The sequence below is a fragment of the Nyctereutes procyonoides genome, unplaced genomic scaffold, assembly GCF_905146905.1.
Source record: "Nyctereutes procyonoides isolate TBG_1078 unplaced genomic scaffold, NYPRO_anot_genome, whole genome shotgun sequence".
In the NCBI taxonomy this organism is placed as follows: Eukaryota; Metazoa; Chordata; class Mammalia; order Carnivora; family Canidae; genus Nyctereutes; species Nyctereutes procyonoides.
In genome coordinates, this window is record NW_026575128.1 from 10,321,906 (window position 1) to 10,340,653 (window position 18,748).

Below are 18,748 nucleotides of genomic sequence, written 5' to 3' on the forward strand. Positions count from 1 at the left end.
TGATTATGAATAAAGCTGTTGTAGACATTCATTTATAATTTCATGTGAATGTAAGTTTTAATTTCTTTTGAATAGGTAAATACCTAGGAAGTTGGATTACTGTCATAACTTTCTAAGAAATTGCTAATCTGTTTTACAAAGTGACCATTTAATTTTGAGATACATGTATATATCACACATATGTCAATCTATGAGAGTTCTGGTCTTCTGCATCTTTTTTTTTTTTTAAAGATTTTATTTATGCATGAGAGACTTAGAGGCAGAGACACAGGCAGAGGGAGAAGCAGGCTCCATGCAGGGAGCCTGATGTGGGACTTGATCCTGGGTCTCTCCAGGATCACGCCCTGGGCTGAAGGCAGGCACTAAACCACTGAGCCACCCAGGGATCCTGTTTTTCTGCATCTTTACTATCACTTGATATTGTTAGTTTTTGGAGTTTAGCACTGTAATGTATGGAAGTGGCATTTCTCTCTGTGTTTTACATTTTCCTGTTGACTAATGCTGTTGAGTATTTTTTCATATATATTTTTGTGTATCTTCTTTGGGGAAGTTTCTTTTGAAATCTTTTGCTATTATTTATTTTAATTAGTTTTGAGAATTATTCTTATATTGTGGTTATCAGTCCTTTGTTAGATGTGTTTTTGCAGATATTTTCTCCCAGTCTATAGCTTGCTTTTTTTCAAAGAGCAGTAGTTCTTAATTTTAAGGAAGTTGATTTTATTAATCTTTTGGGTTTTGTTTTTGTTGTTCTATCTAAAGCTCAGAAAGATTTCTTTCTGTGTTTTCAGTACTAAAAATAGATGAAAGTCATAAATGTAATTAAAAAGTTTCTAGTATCCATGTTAAAAATAAAAATGCTTAATTAAGCCAGTATTTTCAAATTGGTCATCTCAATATACATTAAATAGGAAAATTATTATTATTATATTTAAAGGTTTTATTTTCAGTAATCTCTATCCTATTATGGGGCTTAAACTTATAACCCTGAGATCAAGAATTGCATACTCTACTGACTGAGCCAGCTAGAAGCCACAAAGAATTAATAATAAGTATTTACCTTTAATTTTTATACTAAGTTCTATCCTTTGTATTTAACACAGCACATCTTAAGTCAGTTGAGACAGATTTCAAGGGCTCACTAGCCATGTATGTCTATTGATTACCATATTAGCACAGATCTACAAGTCTTACAGTTTTAGATTTTACTTTAAATCTGTTATTTGTTTTGAGTTAAACTTTGTATAATGTGAAAGGCGTGGATTGAAGTTCTTTTTATATGGTTGTCTGTGGGTAAGTTTTTTTTTTTAAAGTAGGCTCCATTCCCAGCGTGGAACCTCATTAGAAACCTTTTATTTTATTTTATTTTTTTATTCATGAGAGACAGAGAGAGGCAGAGATACAGGCAGTGGGAGAGGCAGGCTCCCTGTGGGGAGCCCGATGAGGGACTTGATCCTACGACTCTGGGATCACATTCTGAACTAAAGGCAGATGCTCCACCTCTGAGCCACCCAGCGGTCCCTCCATCAGAAACTTTTTAATAAAAGTTGTTCTGGGCAATTAGAGATCTTGAGATCTTTCTGGGCTCCAAAGCTCAACATTTAAACATACTTTCTTTTATTGCGTTGATTTATTGTCTTTTATTTCAGTGCAATGTATATTTATTTTGTAATTAACAGTTTTCAAACCATATTTGTAAAATGTTCAGAAGTGTTAGGTATTTAGTGGCTTTATTCATATACCTTTTTAAAACTTAAATGACATATTATGCTATTTACCTTTTTAAGATTAACCTTCCCAAACTTGTATCTAAAATTCTTACTTTGCTTCCAGGCATGTACTGGCATTGAAAACATTGATGAAGCTATAACATTGCTTGAGCAAAATAATTGGGACTTAGTGGTGAGTACTTTTAGTCTTTTTTCTTTTTCCCAGCATTTTTGAGATATGTATAACATTGTGTAAATTTAAGGTGTATAATATAATAATCTGATATATATTGCGAAATGATCACCATAGTAAGGTGAGTTAACACATCCATCATCTCACATAGTTACTTTTTTGTTACTTTTTTGTGTGTGATAAGAACTTTTAAGATTTACTCTTTTGGCAGTTTTCAAGTATACAATGTAGTATTGTTAACTTGCTATACTTTAGATCACCAGAATGTACTCATTTTATACCTGGAAGTTTGTATTCTTTAACCGCCTTTACTCACTCTCCCCCATCCCTAGCAACCACCAATCTAATCTGTTTCTCTGAATTCCATTTTCTTTTGGATTCCACATATAAATGAGATCATACAATATTTGTTTTTCTCTGAGTTATTTGAAGAATTTTTTTCTTTTTTTGGACCAATAATCAAATTTCATTAATTCCCCAGTGTCTTTAATATTCCTTTATAGATGATTCAGCATACCATAGCCGATTTGTAACTGTAATCTGAATGAATAAAATCTAAATGTCTTTAACATGAAGTTTGTATTTAGTTCACTATTAAATTACTAAATTATTATGAATTTTTAGATAATTTAAATAATTCTTAAAATTGTTCTCTTATGTTACTGTGTATTAAGGATCCTCTTCCCATATAATATTTTGCTGGAGATGCTTGGTAGGAGAGAAAATGCAGACTTGTCTAAATGTCAGAATAATCCTATCACTTCCTGAAGCTCTCACTTATGTCAGAACAATTCTATTTCATGTTTTCTCCTTACCTTCTGGAGCTCTCACTTATGTCACTCCTTTCTAAGGCCATTAAAGAAGTGACATTCTGTTGTATATTTTTTAAAACATTTAAAAATATCTACTTCAGAGAGTTTATTATAGAAGTGATTTAGTTTTTTCCATGGGGGGAGGCAGTAACTCAAAATCAAGTCCTTGCACAGCCCAACACACAGAATTGTAATTTACTTAAAATTGCAAGGCAAACTAAACATAAATTGTTTAACTGTATAGGAAGAATACTGATTAGGTTGGGATGACACAGGTGTCCCTCAGTGCCTTTGAAATGCTAAAAAAATCTAAATTACAATTTGAAGAAGTGTTAATTTTCAAAGGTCAAAACTTGAAATGTGTGCTAATAGAACTGAGATTAGATACGTGGATAGCAAAAAAAAAATGCATACATGGACTTATATAATCAACTCTCCATTGTCTATGTGTTTTGTATAGATTTACTGCTATTAACTTTTTTACTCGAAATATAAAACAGCTTTATTTTTTGCCTGTACAAGTAATGAACATTTTTCTAGTCTATTGTGTGATTAAAGTTAAAAAAATTTTTTTCATACAGATGAGGTAGTTCTACCATTTTGTCACCTGCAGTTTTTAATTAACAACCTATCATGAATGTCAAATTAAATTGACTAGTCATTCTTTATAATGTTCATAATGTTTGCACGGTATTCCAAGAAGTGGTTGTAGCATAATAATTTTACCAATCAGTGCTATGCTGTTAGACATTTAGGATTTTTGCAGTATTTTGCTGTTATCCACATTGCTGTAGGAATATTCTTAGACCTTCATCCTTGTATACTTAACCTATTATTTTCCTAGAAGATATTGAATAAATTCAGTTCATAAGTGTATTTCTGTATCAAATTGTGTGTGTGTGTGTGTGTGTGTGTGTGTGTATGTGTGTATGTATGTATATATTATTTAGGTTTTGGGTATTTATAGTTAAATTGCCTTCCAGGATGTTTGTACTAATTTAAATCTTATCAAATATATACATTTTTGAAATGACCTATTTCACTAAACCAGAGCTTCCTTATTTCATTTTTCATATAGGGCATGTTTGGCCACTTGTCAAAATTTCTGTTTTTATGGCCTAACTCCAAATCCATGTTTTTACCTTGCTGTAATCTTTTCAAAAAAAAAATAATATATATATATATATATATTTTTTAAGTTTTTATATTAATCATCTGCTGATCATCCCTATCACCTATTTCATCCATCCCCTCTGCCTACCTCCCCGCTGAGTGACCATTAGTTTTTTCTTTATCAGTAAGAGTTTGTTTCTTGGTTTGCGTGTGTGTCTCTCCTTCCCCCCCCCATTGGTCCTTTGTTTTGTTTCTTAAATTACACATGAGTTAAATCATATGGTATTTGTCTTTTTCTGACTATTTCACTTAGCATTTACTCTCTAGCTCCATTCATGTAGTTGTAAATGGCAAGATTTCATTCTTTTTTAATGGCCGAATAATATTCCATTGTATGTAAATACTACTGCTCTCTATCCATTCCTCAATCATGGACAGTTGGGCTGCCTCCATGATTTGGCTATTGTCAAGAATGCTGCTATAAACATTGGGGGTGTTTGTATCCCTTTGAATTAGGGTTTTATATTCTCTGGGTAAATACTTAGTAGTACCACTGCTGGATGATAGAGTAGTTCTATTTTAACCTTTTTTTTTTTTTAAGATTTTATTTATTTATTTATGAGGGACACAGAGAGAGAGAGGCAGAGGAGACACAGGCAGAGGGAGAAGCAGGCTCCATGCAGGGAGCCTGACGTAGGACTCAATCCCGGGTCTCCAGGATCATGCCCTGTGCCGAAGGTGGCGCTAAACCGCTGAGCTACCTGGGCTGCCCCGAATATAACTTTTTAAGGAACTTCTATACTGTTCTTCAGAGGGGCAAAAATAAACTGTTGGGACTGCAGCAATATAAAAAGCTTCCGCACAGTGAAGGAAACAGTCACCAAAACTAAAAGGCAACCTATGGACTGGGAGAAGATATTTGCAAATGACATATGTGATAAAGGGTTAGTATCTGAAATTTGTAAAGAACTTTTCAAACTTGGGCACCTGGGTGGCTCAGTTGGTTAAGTGTCTGCGTTCAGCTCAGGTCATGATCCTAGAATCCTGAGATTGAGCTTCGCATTGGTCTCTCTGCTCTGAGGGGAACCTGCTACTCCCTCTCCCTCTGGTTGCTGCTTTCCCTGCTTTATGCTTTCTCTCTCTCTCTCTCTCTCTCTCTCTCTCAATCAATCAGTCAATTAATTAAAAACGAATTGTATTCTTTGCCAAAGAAGGCATCCAGATGGCTAGTACACACATGAAAAGATTCCTAACACCACTCATTGTCAGGGAAATACAAACCAAAACCATGATGAGACACCACCTCATATTTGTCAGAATGACTAAAATGAACAACACAAGAAACAACAGGTGTTGGTGAAGGTGCGGAGAAAGAGGAACCCTCTTGCACTGTTGATGGGAATTCGAACTGGTGCAGCCATTCTGGAAAACAGTGTGGAGGTTCCTCAAAAGTTAAAAATAGAGCTACCCTATGATCCAGCCATTACATTACTAGGTATTTACCCAAATACCTATATTTGAAGGGGTACATGCACCCTAATCTTTATTGTAACATTATCAACAATAGCCAAACTATGGAGAGAGCCCAAATGTCCACTGACTGATAAATGGATAAGTAAAATATGATATGTTTATGTATATAAACAATGGAATATTACTCTGTCATCAAAATTGAAATCTTGCTATTTGCAATGATGTGGATGGAGCTAGAATGTATTATGCTAAGTGAAGTCAGTCAGAGAAAGATAAATACCATATGATCTCACTCACGTGGAATTTAAGAAAGAAAACAGATGAACATATGGGAAGGGGAAAAAAAGAAAAAAAAGGAGAGAGAGGGGATCCCTGGGTGGCGTAGTGGTTTAGCGCCTGCCTTTGGCCGGGGCGCGATCCTGGAGGCCCGGGATTGGATCCCACGTCGGGCTCCTGGTGCATGGAGCCTGCTTCTCCATCTGCCTGTGTCTCTGCCTCTCTCTCTCTCTCTGTGTGTGACTATCATAAATAAATAAAAAAAAAATTAAAAAAAAAAAGGAGAGAGAGAGAAAAACCATAGGAACTCTTAACAGTAGAGAACAAACTGAGGGTTGATGGAGGAAGATGGGTAAGGGGATGGATTAGATGCATGATGGGTATTGAAGAGGGCACTTGTGATGAGTACTGGGTGTTGTGTGTAAGTGATGAATCACTGAATTCTCCTGAAACCAATATTGTATTATATGCTAACTAAAATTTAAATAAAATAATTCTAAAAATAAATGTTTATGTTTATTTAGCAATAAATAAATAAATAAGGAAATGTTTGGTAGAATTCACCTGTGAAGCCATCTGGTCCTGGAATTTTGTTTGTTGGGAGTTTTATGATTACTGAATCAATTTCATTGCTGGTAATTGGTCTGTTTAAATTTTTATTTCTTCTTATTTCCGTTTTGGTAGGTTATATGTTTAAGAATTTATCCATTTCTTCTTGGTTGTCCAATTTCTTGATATGTAGTATTTCATAATATTCTCTCATAATTGTTTGTATTCCTGTGGTGTTTGTTGTTATTATCTCTCATTTGTGATTTTATTTATTTGGATCCTTTTTCTTTTTTTCTTAATATGTCTGGGTAGAGGTTTATCCATTGTATTAATTTTTTTTGAAGAAACAGCTCCTGGTCATTGATCTGTTTTATTGTTTTTTTAGTTTCTACTTCATCTATTTCTGCTTTAATCTTTATTATTTGTTTATATCTGCTCGTTTTAGGTTTTCTTTGTTGCTCTTTTCCTAGGTTCTTTTGGTGTAGGGTTAGGTTGGTTGAGTTTTTTTCTTCTTGAGGTAGGCCTGTATTGCTGTCAACTTTCCTCTTAGAAGCACCTTTGCTTCATCCCAAAGGTTTTGAGTCATTGTGTTTTATTTTCATATGTTTCCACGTACTTTTTAATTTCATCTTGTTTAGTAGCATGTTATTTAACCTCCCTGTACTTGTGGTCTTTCCAGATTTTTTCTTGTTGACTTCTAGTTTCATAGTGTTGTGATCAGAAAAGATGCATGGTATGACTTCAACCTTTTAAAGTTTGTTGGGGCTTGTTTTGTGGCCTAATATATGATCTAGCCTGAAGAATGTTCACTTGGAAGAATATGTATTCTGTTGTTTTAGGAGGGAATGTTCTGAATGTAACTGTTAAGTCCCTCAGGTCCAGTGTGTCGTTAAGAGCTGCTGTTTCTTTGCTGGTATTTTGTTTAGATGATATGTCCATTGATGTAATTGGGGTTTAAAGTCCCCTATGGTTATTATATTACTACTGATTAGTTCCTTTATGTTTGTTATTAACTGTTTTGTGTATGTGGGTACTCCCATGTTGGATGCATAAAAAATATCTTCTTGTTGGATTGTTTTCTTTATTATTATATAGTATTCTTTGTCTCTTGTCACAGTCTTTGTTTTAAAGTCTGTTTTGTCTGATACAAGTATTGCTACTCTGGCTTTCTTTTGATGGCCGTTTGCATGTTTCTCCATCTTCTCACTTTAAGTCTGATCTTTTGATCAGAAATGAATCTCTTGTAGGCACTCTATAGATGGGTCTTCTTTGTTTGTTTTATCCATTCTGTCATCCTGTGTCTTTTGATTGGAGTGTTTAGTCCATTTATTCAAAGTAATTATTGATAGACATTATTGCCTTTTTATTACTTGTATTTTGGTTGTCTGAAGATTTTCTCTGATCCTTGTCTTTATTTTATGGTTTGCTGGTTTTCTGATATATATAGATTTCTTTCTCTTTATTCTTTGCAGACTGATAGTTTTTTATTTGTGGTTACCATTAGGTTTGTATATAACAACCTGTGCAGATAGCAGTCTGTATTAAGTTGAAGGTCGTTTAAGTTTGAACCCATTCTTTACTCCTTTCTTCCCCATGTTCAGATATGTGGTATCAGATATTACATCCTTTTATGAATTCCTTGACTGGCTTTTTACAGAAATATTCATTATTACAGCTTTTGTGTTTACTACCCTCATGCTGTCAGTTTTTGTCTTTCCACTCAGGGTTCCCTTTATTATTTCTTGCAGGGCAGTTTAGTGGTTATGAACTCCTTTAGTTTTCATTTGGGAGACCTCTTTCTCTCTTTCTTCTTTCTTCCTTACCTTCCTTTCCCTTTCCTTTCCCTTTCCTTTCCCTTCCTTTCCCTTCCTTTCTTTCCTTTCCTTTCCTTTCCTTTCCTTTCCTTTCCTTTCCTTTCCTTTCCTTCCTTTCCTTCCTTTCCTTCCTTTCCCTTCCTTTCCCTTCCTTTCCCTTCCTTTCCCTTCCTTTCCTTCCTTTCCTTCCTTTCCCTTCCTTTCCCTTCCTTTCCTTCCTTTCCTTCCTTTCCCTTCCTTTCCCTTCCTTTCCTTCCTTTCCCTTCCTTTCCCTTCCTTTCCCTTCCTTTCCCTTCCTTTCCTTCCTTTCCCTTCCTTTCCCTTCCTTTCCCTTCCTTTCCTTCCTTTCCCTTCCTTTCCCTTCCTTTCCCTTCCTTTCCCTTCCTTTCCCTTCCTTTCCCTTCCTTTCCCTTCCTTTCCTTCCTTTCCTTTCCTTTCCTTTCCTTTCCTTTCCTTTCCTTTCCTTTCCTTTCCTTCTTTCTTTCTTTTTTAAAAGATCATATTATTTATTCATGAGAGACACACAGAGAGAGGCAGAGACACAGGTTGAAGGAGAAAGCAGCCTCCATGCAGGGAGCCCGGCATGGGACCGGATCCCAGGTCTCCAGGATCACACCCTAGGCTGAAGGCAGCCCTAAACCGCTGAGCCACCCAGGCTGCCCCTTTATCTCTTTCTATTGTGATTGATAGCCTTGCTCTATATGGTTGCAGGTTTTTCCCTTCAGCATTTTAACTATGTCATGCTGCTCCTTTCTGATACGGAAATTTTCTGCTGAAAAATCCACTGACAATTTATGGAGTTTCCGTTGTATGTAACAGTTTTCTTTTGTTGCATTTACTATTTTCTTTATCAGTATATTTTGCCAATATGTCTTGTGGGTCTGCTTTTGTTGATTTTGGTGGGGATTCTCTGTGCCTCCTGGATCTTGATATCTGTTTCCTTCTCCAGATTGGGAAAGTTTTCAGCTGCTTTTTTCTTCAAATAAATTCTCTGCCTCCTTCTTTTCTCTTTTCTTCTGGACTTTTTTAATCTGAACATTATTACATTTGATGGAGTTTTTGGATTCCCTAAGTATATTCTTGTTTTTTATAATCATTTTTTATAATCAAACACAAAAGGCAAGGTGGGGTAAAATAAACTGTTTTTTTTCAGAAATCTCTACTCCAGTGCCCACTGCATACATGAAGAGAATCAAAACAAATAAGTAACAAGATCCCCTCAATCACAAGTTTCCAAAGAATTGGAGAAGGGGAACAAATGGGATGAAAACGGTGGTATGAAAGGGAATGGATATTAGCAGCACTGCTTCAATAACCAGTCTCTTCTGAATGAAATAATCTTCCCTTATATGCAATAAATTCTGAACAAGGCTAAACTTTAGGATATACCTTGACCTGAAATTTAACTCTTTTGTTCAGCTTAATTACTTTCCATTACTCTGTCTTCTAGGTCATTAATTCATTCTTCTGCTTCTTCTGGCTTCTTGTTCATTCCATCATATTGTGTTTCTCGGGATCCCTGGGTGGCGCAGCCGTTTGTTTAGCGCCTGCCTTTGGCCCAGGGCGCGATCCTGGAGACCCGGGATCGAATCCCACATTGGGCTCCCGGTGCATGGAGCCTGCTTCTCCCTCTGCCTGTGTCTCTGCCTCTCTCTCTCTCTCTCTCTCTCTCTCTCTCTCTCTCTCTCTCTGTGACTATCATAAATAAATAAAAAAAAATAAAAAAATTGTGTTTCTCATTTCATTTATTGAGCCCTTTATCTCTGCTATGGTATTCTTTATCTTTGTGTTAATTGTCTCACTGACTTCAATTGTCTGCCACTTTTTTCTCAAGTCCAGTGAGCATCCTTATGATCATAGCTTTAAATTCTCCGTTACTCATGTACTTATATCTGTTTCTCTTAGATCTCCAGCTGTGGCCTTGTCCTGTTCTTTCATTTAGGACAAATTCCTCTGCCTTCTCATTTGTATAAGTTTCTGTGCCTGTTTCTATGTTTTAGGAAAGTCATCAATATCTCCTGTCCTTGAGGGTAATGGCTTTATGGAGAAGGCCTCTAGTGCCCTACAATGTAGTCTGTCTTGTTGCCCAGGGCCTAGTGCCTCTGGGATTGTCTACATGGGTGCTGTGTGTGCTCTGCCCTTTTGTCCTGACCATTTTATCCTTCAGGTCAGTTGTCTACAGAGGCTCTCTTTGCCTGGTATGGGCAGTGTTTGGCCTGTGGCCTGAATATGGCATGTTTTAACTAGGTGTACTCTGGTCTGCTTGTGAAAGGAGACCTGTCATTGCCAACACTGGAACCAAGGCCTTGCAAAACTCCTGGGTCTGGAGTTATGGGGTTGGCAGCAGTTTGGGTGGGTTTTCTTGGGGAGGGGCCAGCACCCTGGGGACTGAGGCAAATGTGATAGGGAATGGTGGTTCTTCTGGAATATGTGAAGCAGGGCTTGGTTTAAGTAAGTTAGGTAGTGAGTGTCAGCACTGTGTTGGTTCCTGCAGGTGGCCCGTGTTCATGCTGAGGGGATGGGGAAAGGAAATGACACATGCCCGTTCCTTTGTTTCAGGGCTGGGGAGTCTCTCTGTGAATGCTGCCCCCTTTGAGATGAGCAGATTATTGGTTTATCATGTGCCTCAAGTGCTCTTCAGAACGCCGTTTCCACACTGTATGTCCATGGGCTGTTTGTCCTGCTTTATATTCAAGAGCAGCCCATGGTGTCCTTTGAGCTCTCCCAGATCAAAGCAAAGGTCAACACCTTAAAAACTCCAGGCTTTAAGCCCTGCTGGTTGTAAGAATTCCCGAAATTTGGGCTTTGTTGCTTTCCAAGCCAATTACAATGGCTTTTTCATTTTCCCTTATGCTCTCCTGTGTGCTAGTCTGATCTTTTGCCCTTCTTTGCACTGCAGCAGCCAAGATCTGTTTGTCTTCCAACCTACATCTCTGCACTTTGTATTTTCTTTAGTGTAGCCTCTTTTCTTCCTTTAGTTGTAGAGTTTGTTCTCCTAATCTTCGGGTCGATTTCTGGTGTATTTTGGGTGATTTCATAGTTACTTAGTTGTATTTGTGGGACAAGATGGGCCTAGGGTCTTCTTACTGTGTCACCATCTTCCTAATCCATTGTGCTGTATTTTCATTAAAGTATTGTATAGATGATATGCACATGATTTCTATATGGAGGTGACAAGTGTCAGTAACTTATTCAGAATAATGTCCTCAGGTTTCTTGTCTTGAAGGTATGTTTTTGTTTTTTTGTTTTTTGTTTTTTGTTTTTTTTTTTCAATAGCAAATGCATTACTTTATGTATTTTTAGGGTGTCTTTTCTGGAGGCTGATGCAAATTGTTGCTTTAGATTAAAAATCCATCAAGCCACTCTTGCATGATATTGATGAGAGGAATATGAGATAAAATTGCTAAGTGAGGTTGTGGGCTTGGAATGATGGACTATAGTCTTTCATCTGAAAATTACCATTTGGGAGTAATGTAAATTCTTTCCTAAGGTCCTTTCTGTTGGTACATGTTCATTAGCTTTGAAGGGTAAAATATCAGTTGGTTCTGCCCATTTTCTCAGTCTGCTCTATCTAGAGTATTGCAAAGGACCGTTTTTCCAGATAGTGTTAAATGAATTGCAGAAGTTTCTTTGAAATAAATATCCTAGGGATCCCTGGGTGGCGCAGCGGTTTGGTGCCTGCCTTTGGCCCAGGGCACGATCCTGGAGACCCGGGATCGAGTCCCACGTCGGGCTCCCGGTGCATGGAGCCTGCTTCTCCCTCTGCCTGTGTCTCTGCCTTTCTCTCTCTCTCTCTCTCTCTCTCTCTCTCTCTCTCTCTCTCTCTGTGTGACTATCATAAATAAAAAAATAAAAAAAATTGAAATAAATATCCTAGCTGGCTTTTCTCTGCAAATTGTATTCACGGCAAAAATTTGCTGTGCTGTGTAACTGTCTTGCTCTATACATTTTCTCATTGTCCTATTTTTTTTTAATATTATTTATTTATTTATGATAGTCACAGAGAGAGAGAGAGAGAGAGGCAGAGACACAGGCAGAGGGAGAAGCAGGCTCCATGCACCGGGAGCCCGACGTGGGACTCGATCCCGGGTCTCCAGGATCGCGCCCTGGGCCAAAGGCAGGCGCCAAATCGCTGCGCCACCCAGGGATCCCTCATTGTCCTATTTTTATGCAATATTTTATCCTGTTGCTTTTAAAAAATGAAACGAGCATTTTGAATAACTCACTATTCAAACTTTTCATTAGGTTCATGGAACTTTTAAAATGGTGTTTTATATATTTGCCTGTGCATTATATTTTGTTTTTCTAAATTATGATTTTTCATTGTTCTTTATTTTATGGACCTTATGAATAGTTTGCATAATTTGAGTTTTAGATCTTGGAGATGTCTGTCTTTTAAATTTTCTGTACGTATCAGTTTGACTTTTCCTCCTTTTTTTTTTTAATATTGTATTTATTTATTCACGAGAGACAGAAAGAGAGGCAGAGACACAGGCAGAGGGAGAAGCCGGGAGCCAGGCAGAGAGAGAAGCCGGGAGCCTGACGTAGGACTTGATCCTGGGTCTCCAGGATCACGCCCTGGGCTGAAGGCGATGCTAAACCGCTGAACCACCTGGGCTGCCCTCCTCCTATGTTTTTAAAGTGCCCATTGTGCTAGAGAAGTATAGAGGAATGTGAGATAAGTACCGTGATCTGGGATTGTGATGGTTTTAAGAAAACCCAAGAACAAAAAAACCTCATGTCAGTATTGAGTGCTTACAGCGTAACCAAATTTATGCTAGATTCAGTGTGAGCTTAAAAAAATTAATAGTATATGGTATCTGACTTTGAGAAGTGTACTGAAAATTTGTTAAGACCTATTTGGTCTCTTAAACATGTATGTTATACTCATAAATGGAAATAACTTCCTGAAAAATAATGATTGCGAGTATTTTAACTATTTTATAGATTTAGACACAAGTAAAAAGTATTCTATAATAAAATATAGTGGAGTCTCAGGAATTTTAGTCATTAAGTCACTTACCCTTATCCTGCATATTATTTTCATTATATAGCTATTCACAAACTAGTGCTTCCAAACCCTGTTTTAAGTACTCCCCAGTTGACTCTGTTTATTTTGGGGTAACTGTAGGTTGGGCTATATTTGCTAAAATTCTGAAAACAAAAGAACATGAACTTTAGTTCTATTGGGAGGTGTCTCCTGCTATGGTTTTACTTGAAATGAAGACTAGTTGTACTCTGCCTGCCTCCATCCACCTCAGTCTTTGGGTTTTCACCTTGTCCTGCACTTGTATTTTGGAGAGAATTAATGTCATTATAGTTGATTCCTTCCTTGCAGATGAGTATTTTCAGTTTATATACAGAAAGATGAATATATAAGGAAGGGTTATTACCAATGAATTAAGATCTCTTAATACATGAAATACTTATGAAGAATTGATTTATGTCCTAATCCCTATTAAGATTCTATAAAAGTCAGTCAACTATGAATAGAATATATAGCAAACATTTTAGTAGAATTTTGTGTTTGAAATATGTGTACCCATAACATTTTAATTTTTTTAGCAACTTTATTATGTAGATAATGGCAGGACAAAGATGTAGGCCAATTGCTTCACAGGTCTGTATATATGAAATTCCTTCAATAAAATAAAATTTCCAGTAAGCTGTGGGAGATCTAGGGAAAGGTATTTGGCATATACTTGATAACCCAGTGCTAAATGAAAAGAAAGTAAAAGTAAACGTTAACCTAGTCAATACTACATTTTAAGTACTCTATGCTCTTAGGAAATAAGTTTTGAACTTTGCACTCTAGTTCTGCTCTAGTTTTCTGCTTGTGCTGACATAAGCTGTTTTGCTAAAGAAAGACTCTATTCAGTGTGCTTGTATTTATCTTTAACCTCATGTTTCAACCTAAGGCAAAAATGAAACAAATCAGCCTATTTTTGGATCATTACTGAATTACTAGTCCTCAGTAATATATTTGTATTTATAGAAGCTTATAATACATTGATAAGCACTGAAGAGTCAAACACCAGGAAAATTACCATGCACATAATTTGTCCCATTTTAAGACTCATTGAGGTGCTTTGAGATATTTCCATGCTACCAGTTTTCACTTTTGAAGAAATGTATCTTAGTGATTATTCTAAAAGTCCTTAGAAAAATTTCTTCTACTACCCTACTCAGGATCTGGCTATAGAGTTCCTTGAGTGTGCACTGCTTTTCTATTTTATACAGTGTTATGAACACCTGCAGTTTTATGAATGAACTAGTTTAGCCAGTGATATAATGAGTCTCTGTTGTCATCAGAAAGCAGCCAAGCATCGAGTGCTGCCCTTCATCAATGGCCATTAGACACTGGCTTATATTTGCACAAATCCTTGCTATGACAAAAGCGAAGTTATTGTGAAGGAATGTCTCATTTTATCAATTTCTCTTTTGCTATAGCCCTCTTTGTTTTTCTTCTAAGGGACTATAAGGCCATTGTTCTACAGAAGTTTTCCATTTTTTGGTTTGTAATTTGGCTACCATCCCACATTTGCTCTCTGTCCTTTTATTGAGGGTATACTTTGTGCTAGGTATCATGTCAAGTGCTTTACCTACATTATTATTTCATTTAATCTTCAAAGCAGTTCTGAAAGGTGGGTAGGCAAGTATTGGTTTTATTTTATAGATGAGAAGCTGAGGCCCTATAAAGTTAAGTCAAGTGCCCATGCTTGTGCATCTATTTGATAAGGAGTAAAGGTGTGATTCTGAAACCTTGTCTGTCAATCCATAAAAATGTTCCATACCTTTAAAGTCATGGTTCATATCCAGTCTGTTTATCTTCTCTTTACTTCTGTAATTTTCTTTCTACCACTCACAACTAATTTCATATTGTCTTTTTAAAAGATGTTATTTACTTATTGGGGGGGGGAGGAAGGGAGGGGGAAAGAGAGAGAGAGAGAGACAGCAAGAATGAGGAGAGGGAGAAGGAATCCGAGGCAGACTCTGCACTGAATATAGAGCCCGAAGTGGGACTTGATCCCACAACGGGGAGATCATGATCTGACTCAAAACCAAGATTGGGACACTTAACTGAGTCACCAGGCACCCCATGAAAAAGCTTTTGCTGTGGTTACCTAGTGGTACTTTAAAATATGTTGATGCATTATTTTCTTTTTCTTTTTTGTTTTTAAAGATTTTATTTATTTATTCATAGAAATGCAGAGAGAGAGAGAGAGAGGCAGAGACACAGGCAGAGCGAGAAGCAGGCTCCATGCAGAGAGCCCGACATGGGTCTCTATCCAGGGTCTCCAGGATCATGCCCTGGGCTGCAGGCTGCGCCACCAGGGCTGCCTGATGCATTATTTTCAAGTAGATTTTAAAATTCTACAAGTAAGGGATTCTTATTAATTTTTGTCTTGGCACCTGATACTTGTTTAGTAAACGCTTATTTGATTGCTTTTATTAGTAGTACATTTAAATTTTTAAGTCTGTTTTCAATTTCCATTATTTGCATATTTGAAAAGTCCTTGCTGTTAAGACTTCTGACTCTTACTGCTGTTACTCTTCCTTATTTGTCATAATGAAGATACTCAAGGAATATGATTGATCTCCTTATCTCACTAGTAACATTTAGATGGTTTTCTCCTGTTGTAGCTTTCTAAGTAATATGTTTCACAAATAAATTGTTTCTATTTTTTTTCCCCCTTCTGTTTATTTCTGGTTGCACTAATCTGGTTGAGCTATCATAAAGAAAGCTCCTCACAGGACCCAATCTATTTGAAGTTTTTATCAGTTCTGCATCTCAAGAGAGAACTTAAAAGCAGTGAAAGACTGCTGCTATTTAGGGGCTCCTGGGTGGTTCAGTCAGTTAAGCATCTGCCTTCCTCCCAGGTCATGATCTCAGAGTCCTGGGATAGAGCTCTGCATCATGCTCTCTGCTCAGTAGGGGGTGAGGGGGTGTGCTTCTCCCTCTCCCTCTGGCCCTCTGTCTGCTCATTTGCGTGCAGTTGCTTGCTCTTACTCAAATAAATAAATAAAATAAAAAAGATTACTGCTATTTAAGGTGTGATTAAGTAGATATGAAAGAATTGTTTTCTACCTTTCAGAGGAAAACATATTTTTACAAACATGAAATTCTCAGTTTACTAACCTTGTAGTGGTTCACATTACTGAAACAAAACTGTTAGAGGTCCACATTTTTACCCCTGACTGCAACTTGATTTTCTGCTTATTTTTTCATTGGATTTTGCTCCATGTTGTGTTACTTCTCCTTTAAATATGATTTTGAAATAAATAAATAAATAAATAAATAAATAAATAAATAATAAATAAATAAATAAATAAATAAATTAGATTTTGTTCTAGAGTTACTTCCATGCAGGAACCAAATATCTTTTTTATAAAACTTATGGTAGGTATAAATTTAGAGGCTTTTAAGACCTAGTAAAAAGGTGGTATGCTGATTTGATGGTTAATTGATAATGTGCCCACTGTTAAATGAAATTTGTAACTGTGGCTAATATTTATTGTTTTTTGATTTCTAGTATACTTGTCTAACCTTTGTTTCAGAACACACAAGTTATTTAATTGAAATCATGAGGAGTCAGCTCACTGTTGTGAAACTAAGCTAAAAGCTTTATGTAATTCTGAAAGAGGTAGCCTATGCTACTCTAAGCTAGAATATTTAAAAGAAAATAAAAATTTAGATGGTTTTGTTTTAAAAATTATTCAGTTCAATTGTTTACACTTTGATCTTGATGTTTTATAAAGCTTGGTAACCTACAGATTAGCTTGATTTTAAAAATGGGTTTATTCTCCCCAGGTTGCCTTGCTATATGATACTTAGCTAATTTATTTCTGTTACTGGAATTGGTTGAAACAAAATAATCATTGCAGCAAAGTCGGTGGTTAGCACACCTGTAAATGTGATGACTTGCAGTTTCTCTTGCTGGTTTCAAGGGTCAGTGGACATAAATCAGTGTGTGCTTAGAAAAGAAAAAGTAATACGGCAGTTAAAATTCCTGTTTTCATTATTCTTTATACTGACAGTTTAAAAAATTTTGCTACCTAATGATAGTATAATTTCTTCAAAATTTTAGTTCTTATATAAACACTTCTATATTTAAGAGGTAGTTAAAATGTTCCCATAAAACTTTATATTTCTACTTATCTCTCCCCAGGTTGTCATTTTCTTCTTTTATTAACTTTTTTAATTAAAACAATTTTTTCTTTTTTGCAGTAAGAATGCTTAAGACCTACTCTCAGCAACTTCATTTTCTTTTACTAATATATTTTTGTGTATAGCCATCTGGTTTGTATTTTGTTTAATTAGATGTTTTAGTAATTTTTTATGTTTTGATGTAATCATCAAATACTTCTATCTTTCTTATGCATGGATTTCTCTCTAATATATACCTGTTGTACATCTTGAAAATACAGTCTATACTTTTCAGATACCAAGGTGCTCTAAGATAAACTACGTTTTATCTATATCCAGTTTAGTTATAGGAAACTGATCAGTGGAGTTGTTCTTTGAATACCTGTTAACAGAATTTGGACCATCTTTCATAGCTTAATGTTTGAAAGCTTGCTGTTTAACCCTGCCTATTCATTATAAAAGAACTTCCATAATTGTAAAGTGTATATGACTTCATGCAGCCAAATTAGCCTATAAGCTCAAACATACTGTAAGTATTCCTCTTGCCAAACTGTGCTTTTCCTTTTCCTTGTTGAGCATTCAGATTTTATCCTTCGTTTAAGGCTCATCTGAACTCTAATCCTTTCTATTTCCTAGAAGTTCTCTCAGTGGGGATGCTTGTCTCTGAAGCTTTTGTATCTGCTACTACTCTTTTAATACCTAGTGTTTGCTCCAACTCCAACCTGTGGGCATACACATGCACACATTTAAAGAGAATATGTAATATTGTTAAAAGAATTAAGATGATTTTCAGCTAGAGTATATAAGGAAGGACTTTATGGATGAGTGTACATGGTGACTCATAGCTAGAAAAATGCATTATGCTATGCCTTTAATAAATCTATGGCTAGCAGCTGTATAGAAGATATCTTTGAAGATAATTGAGTAGTTCTAATGTATTGTCACATTATTGCTAACATGTTGGCATTTTTTTAAACCAGTAAGTTTGGTTTAAACTGGTTTAAATGTCAAAATTGATGTATAATTCTAGAGGCCAGTAGTCTCTATAGCCAGAGGTCTATACTTTAGGGATATGGCAAGTCTGATAACACTCTGATAAAATCTAGGCTTGAATTTTGGGATTTATTTATTTATTTAGCAATTGATTTAATGCCTAGAGGATAAATATTTTTAAAACAAAATGACTGATAACAGCATGTTTAGAACATGAGGTTATTTAAACATGTTGAGGCATCATAGAAGAGTTGAAGAATAGTTTAGGATTCTTTTTTTTTATTTATTTTTTTTATTTATTTTTTTATCTCTCTCACAGAGAGAGAGAGAGAGGCAGAGACATAGGCAGAGGGAGAAGCAGGCTCCATGCACCGGGAGCCCGATGTGGGATTCGATCCCGGGTCTCCAGGATCGCGCCCTGGGCCAAAGGCAGGAGCCAAACCGCTGCGCCACCCAGGGATCCCTAGTTTAGGATTCTTAATACCCTTTATCAAACTCCTGTTACTTCTGTTAATGTTGATATTTTACGTAACCACAGTGCAGTTGATAACAATTGGTACAACTAACTGGTACAGTACTATTGGTAATTTTAGGACAATAACATTATAATAGTACTACTATACTATTGGTACAATATTATTAACTACAGAACTTATTTGAATATCATTAGA

The 18,748-nt window shown here is 36.1% G+C and overlaps 1 protein-coding gene across 2 annotated transcripts in view; it reads left to right on the top strand.

The window, feature by feature from the left end:
* FAF1 (Fas associated factor 1) overlaps positions 1-18,748 on the top strand; it is a 454,188-nt gene that overhangs the window by 63,122 nt on the left and 372,318 nt on the right. For both annotated transcript variants that reach the window (XM_055341966.1, XM_055341967.1), the window contains exon 2: positions 1,831-1,899. In XM_055341966.1, the coding sequence (XP_055197941.1) occupies positions 1,831-1,899 (69 nt within the window). The remainder of the gene's footprint in view (positions 1-1,830; positions 1,900-18,748) is intronic.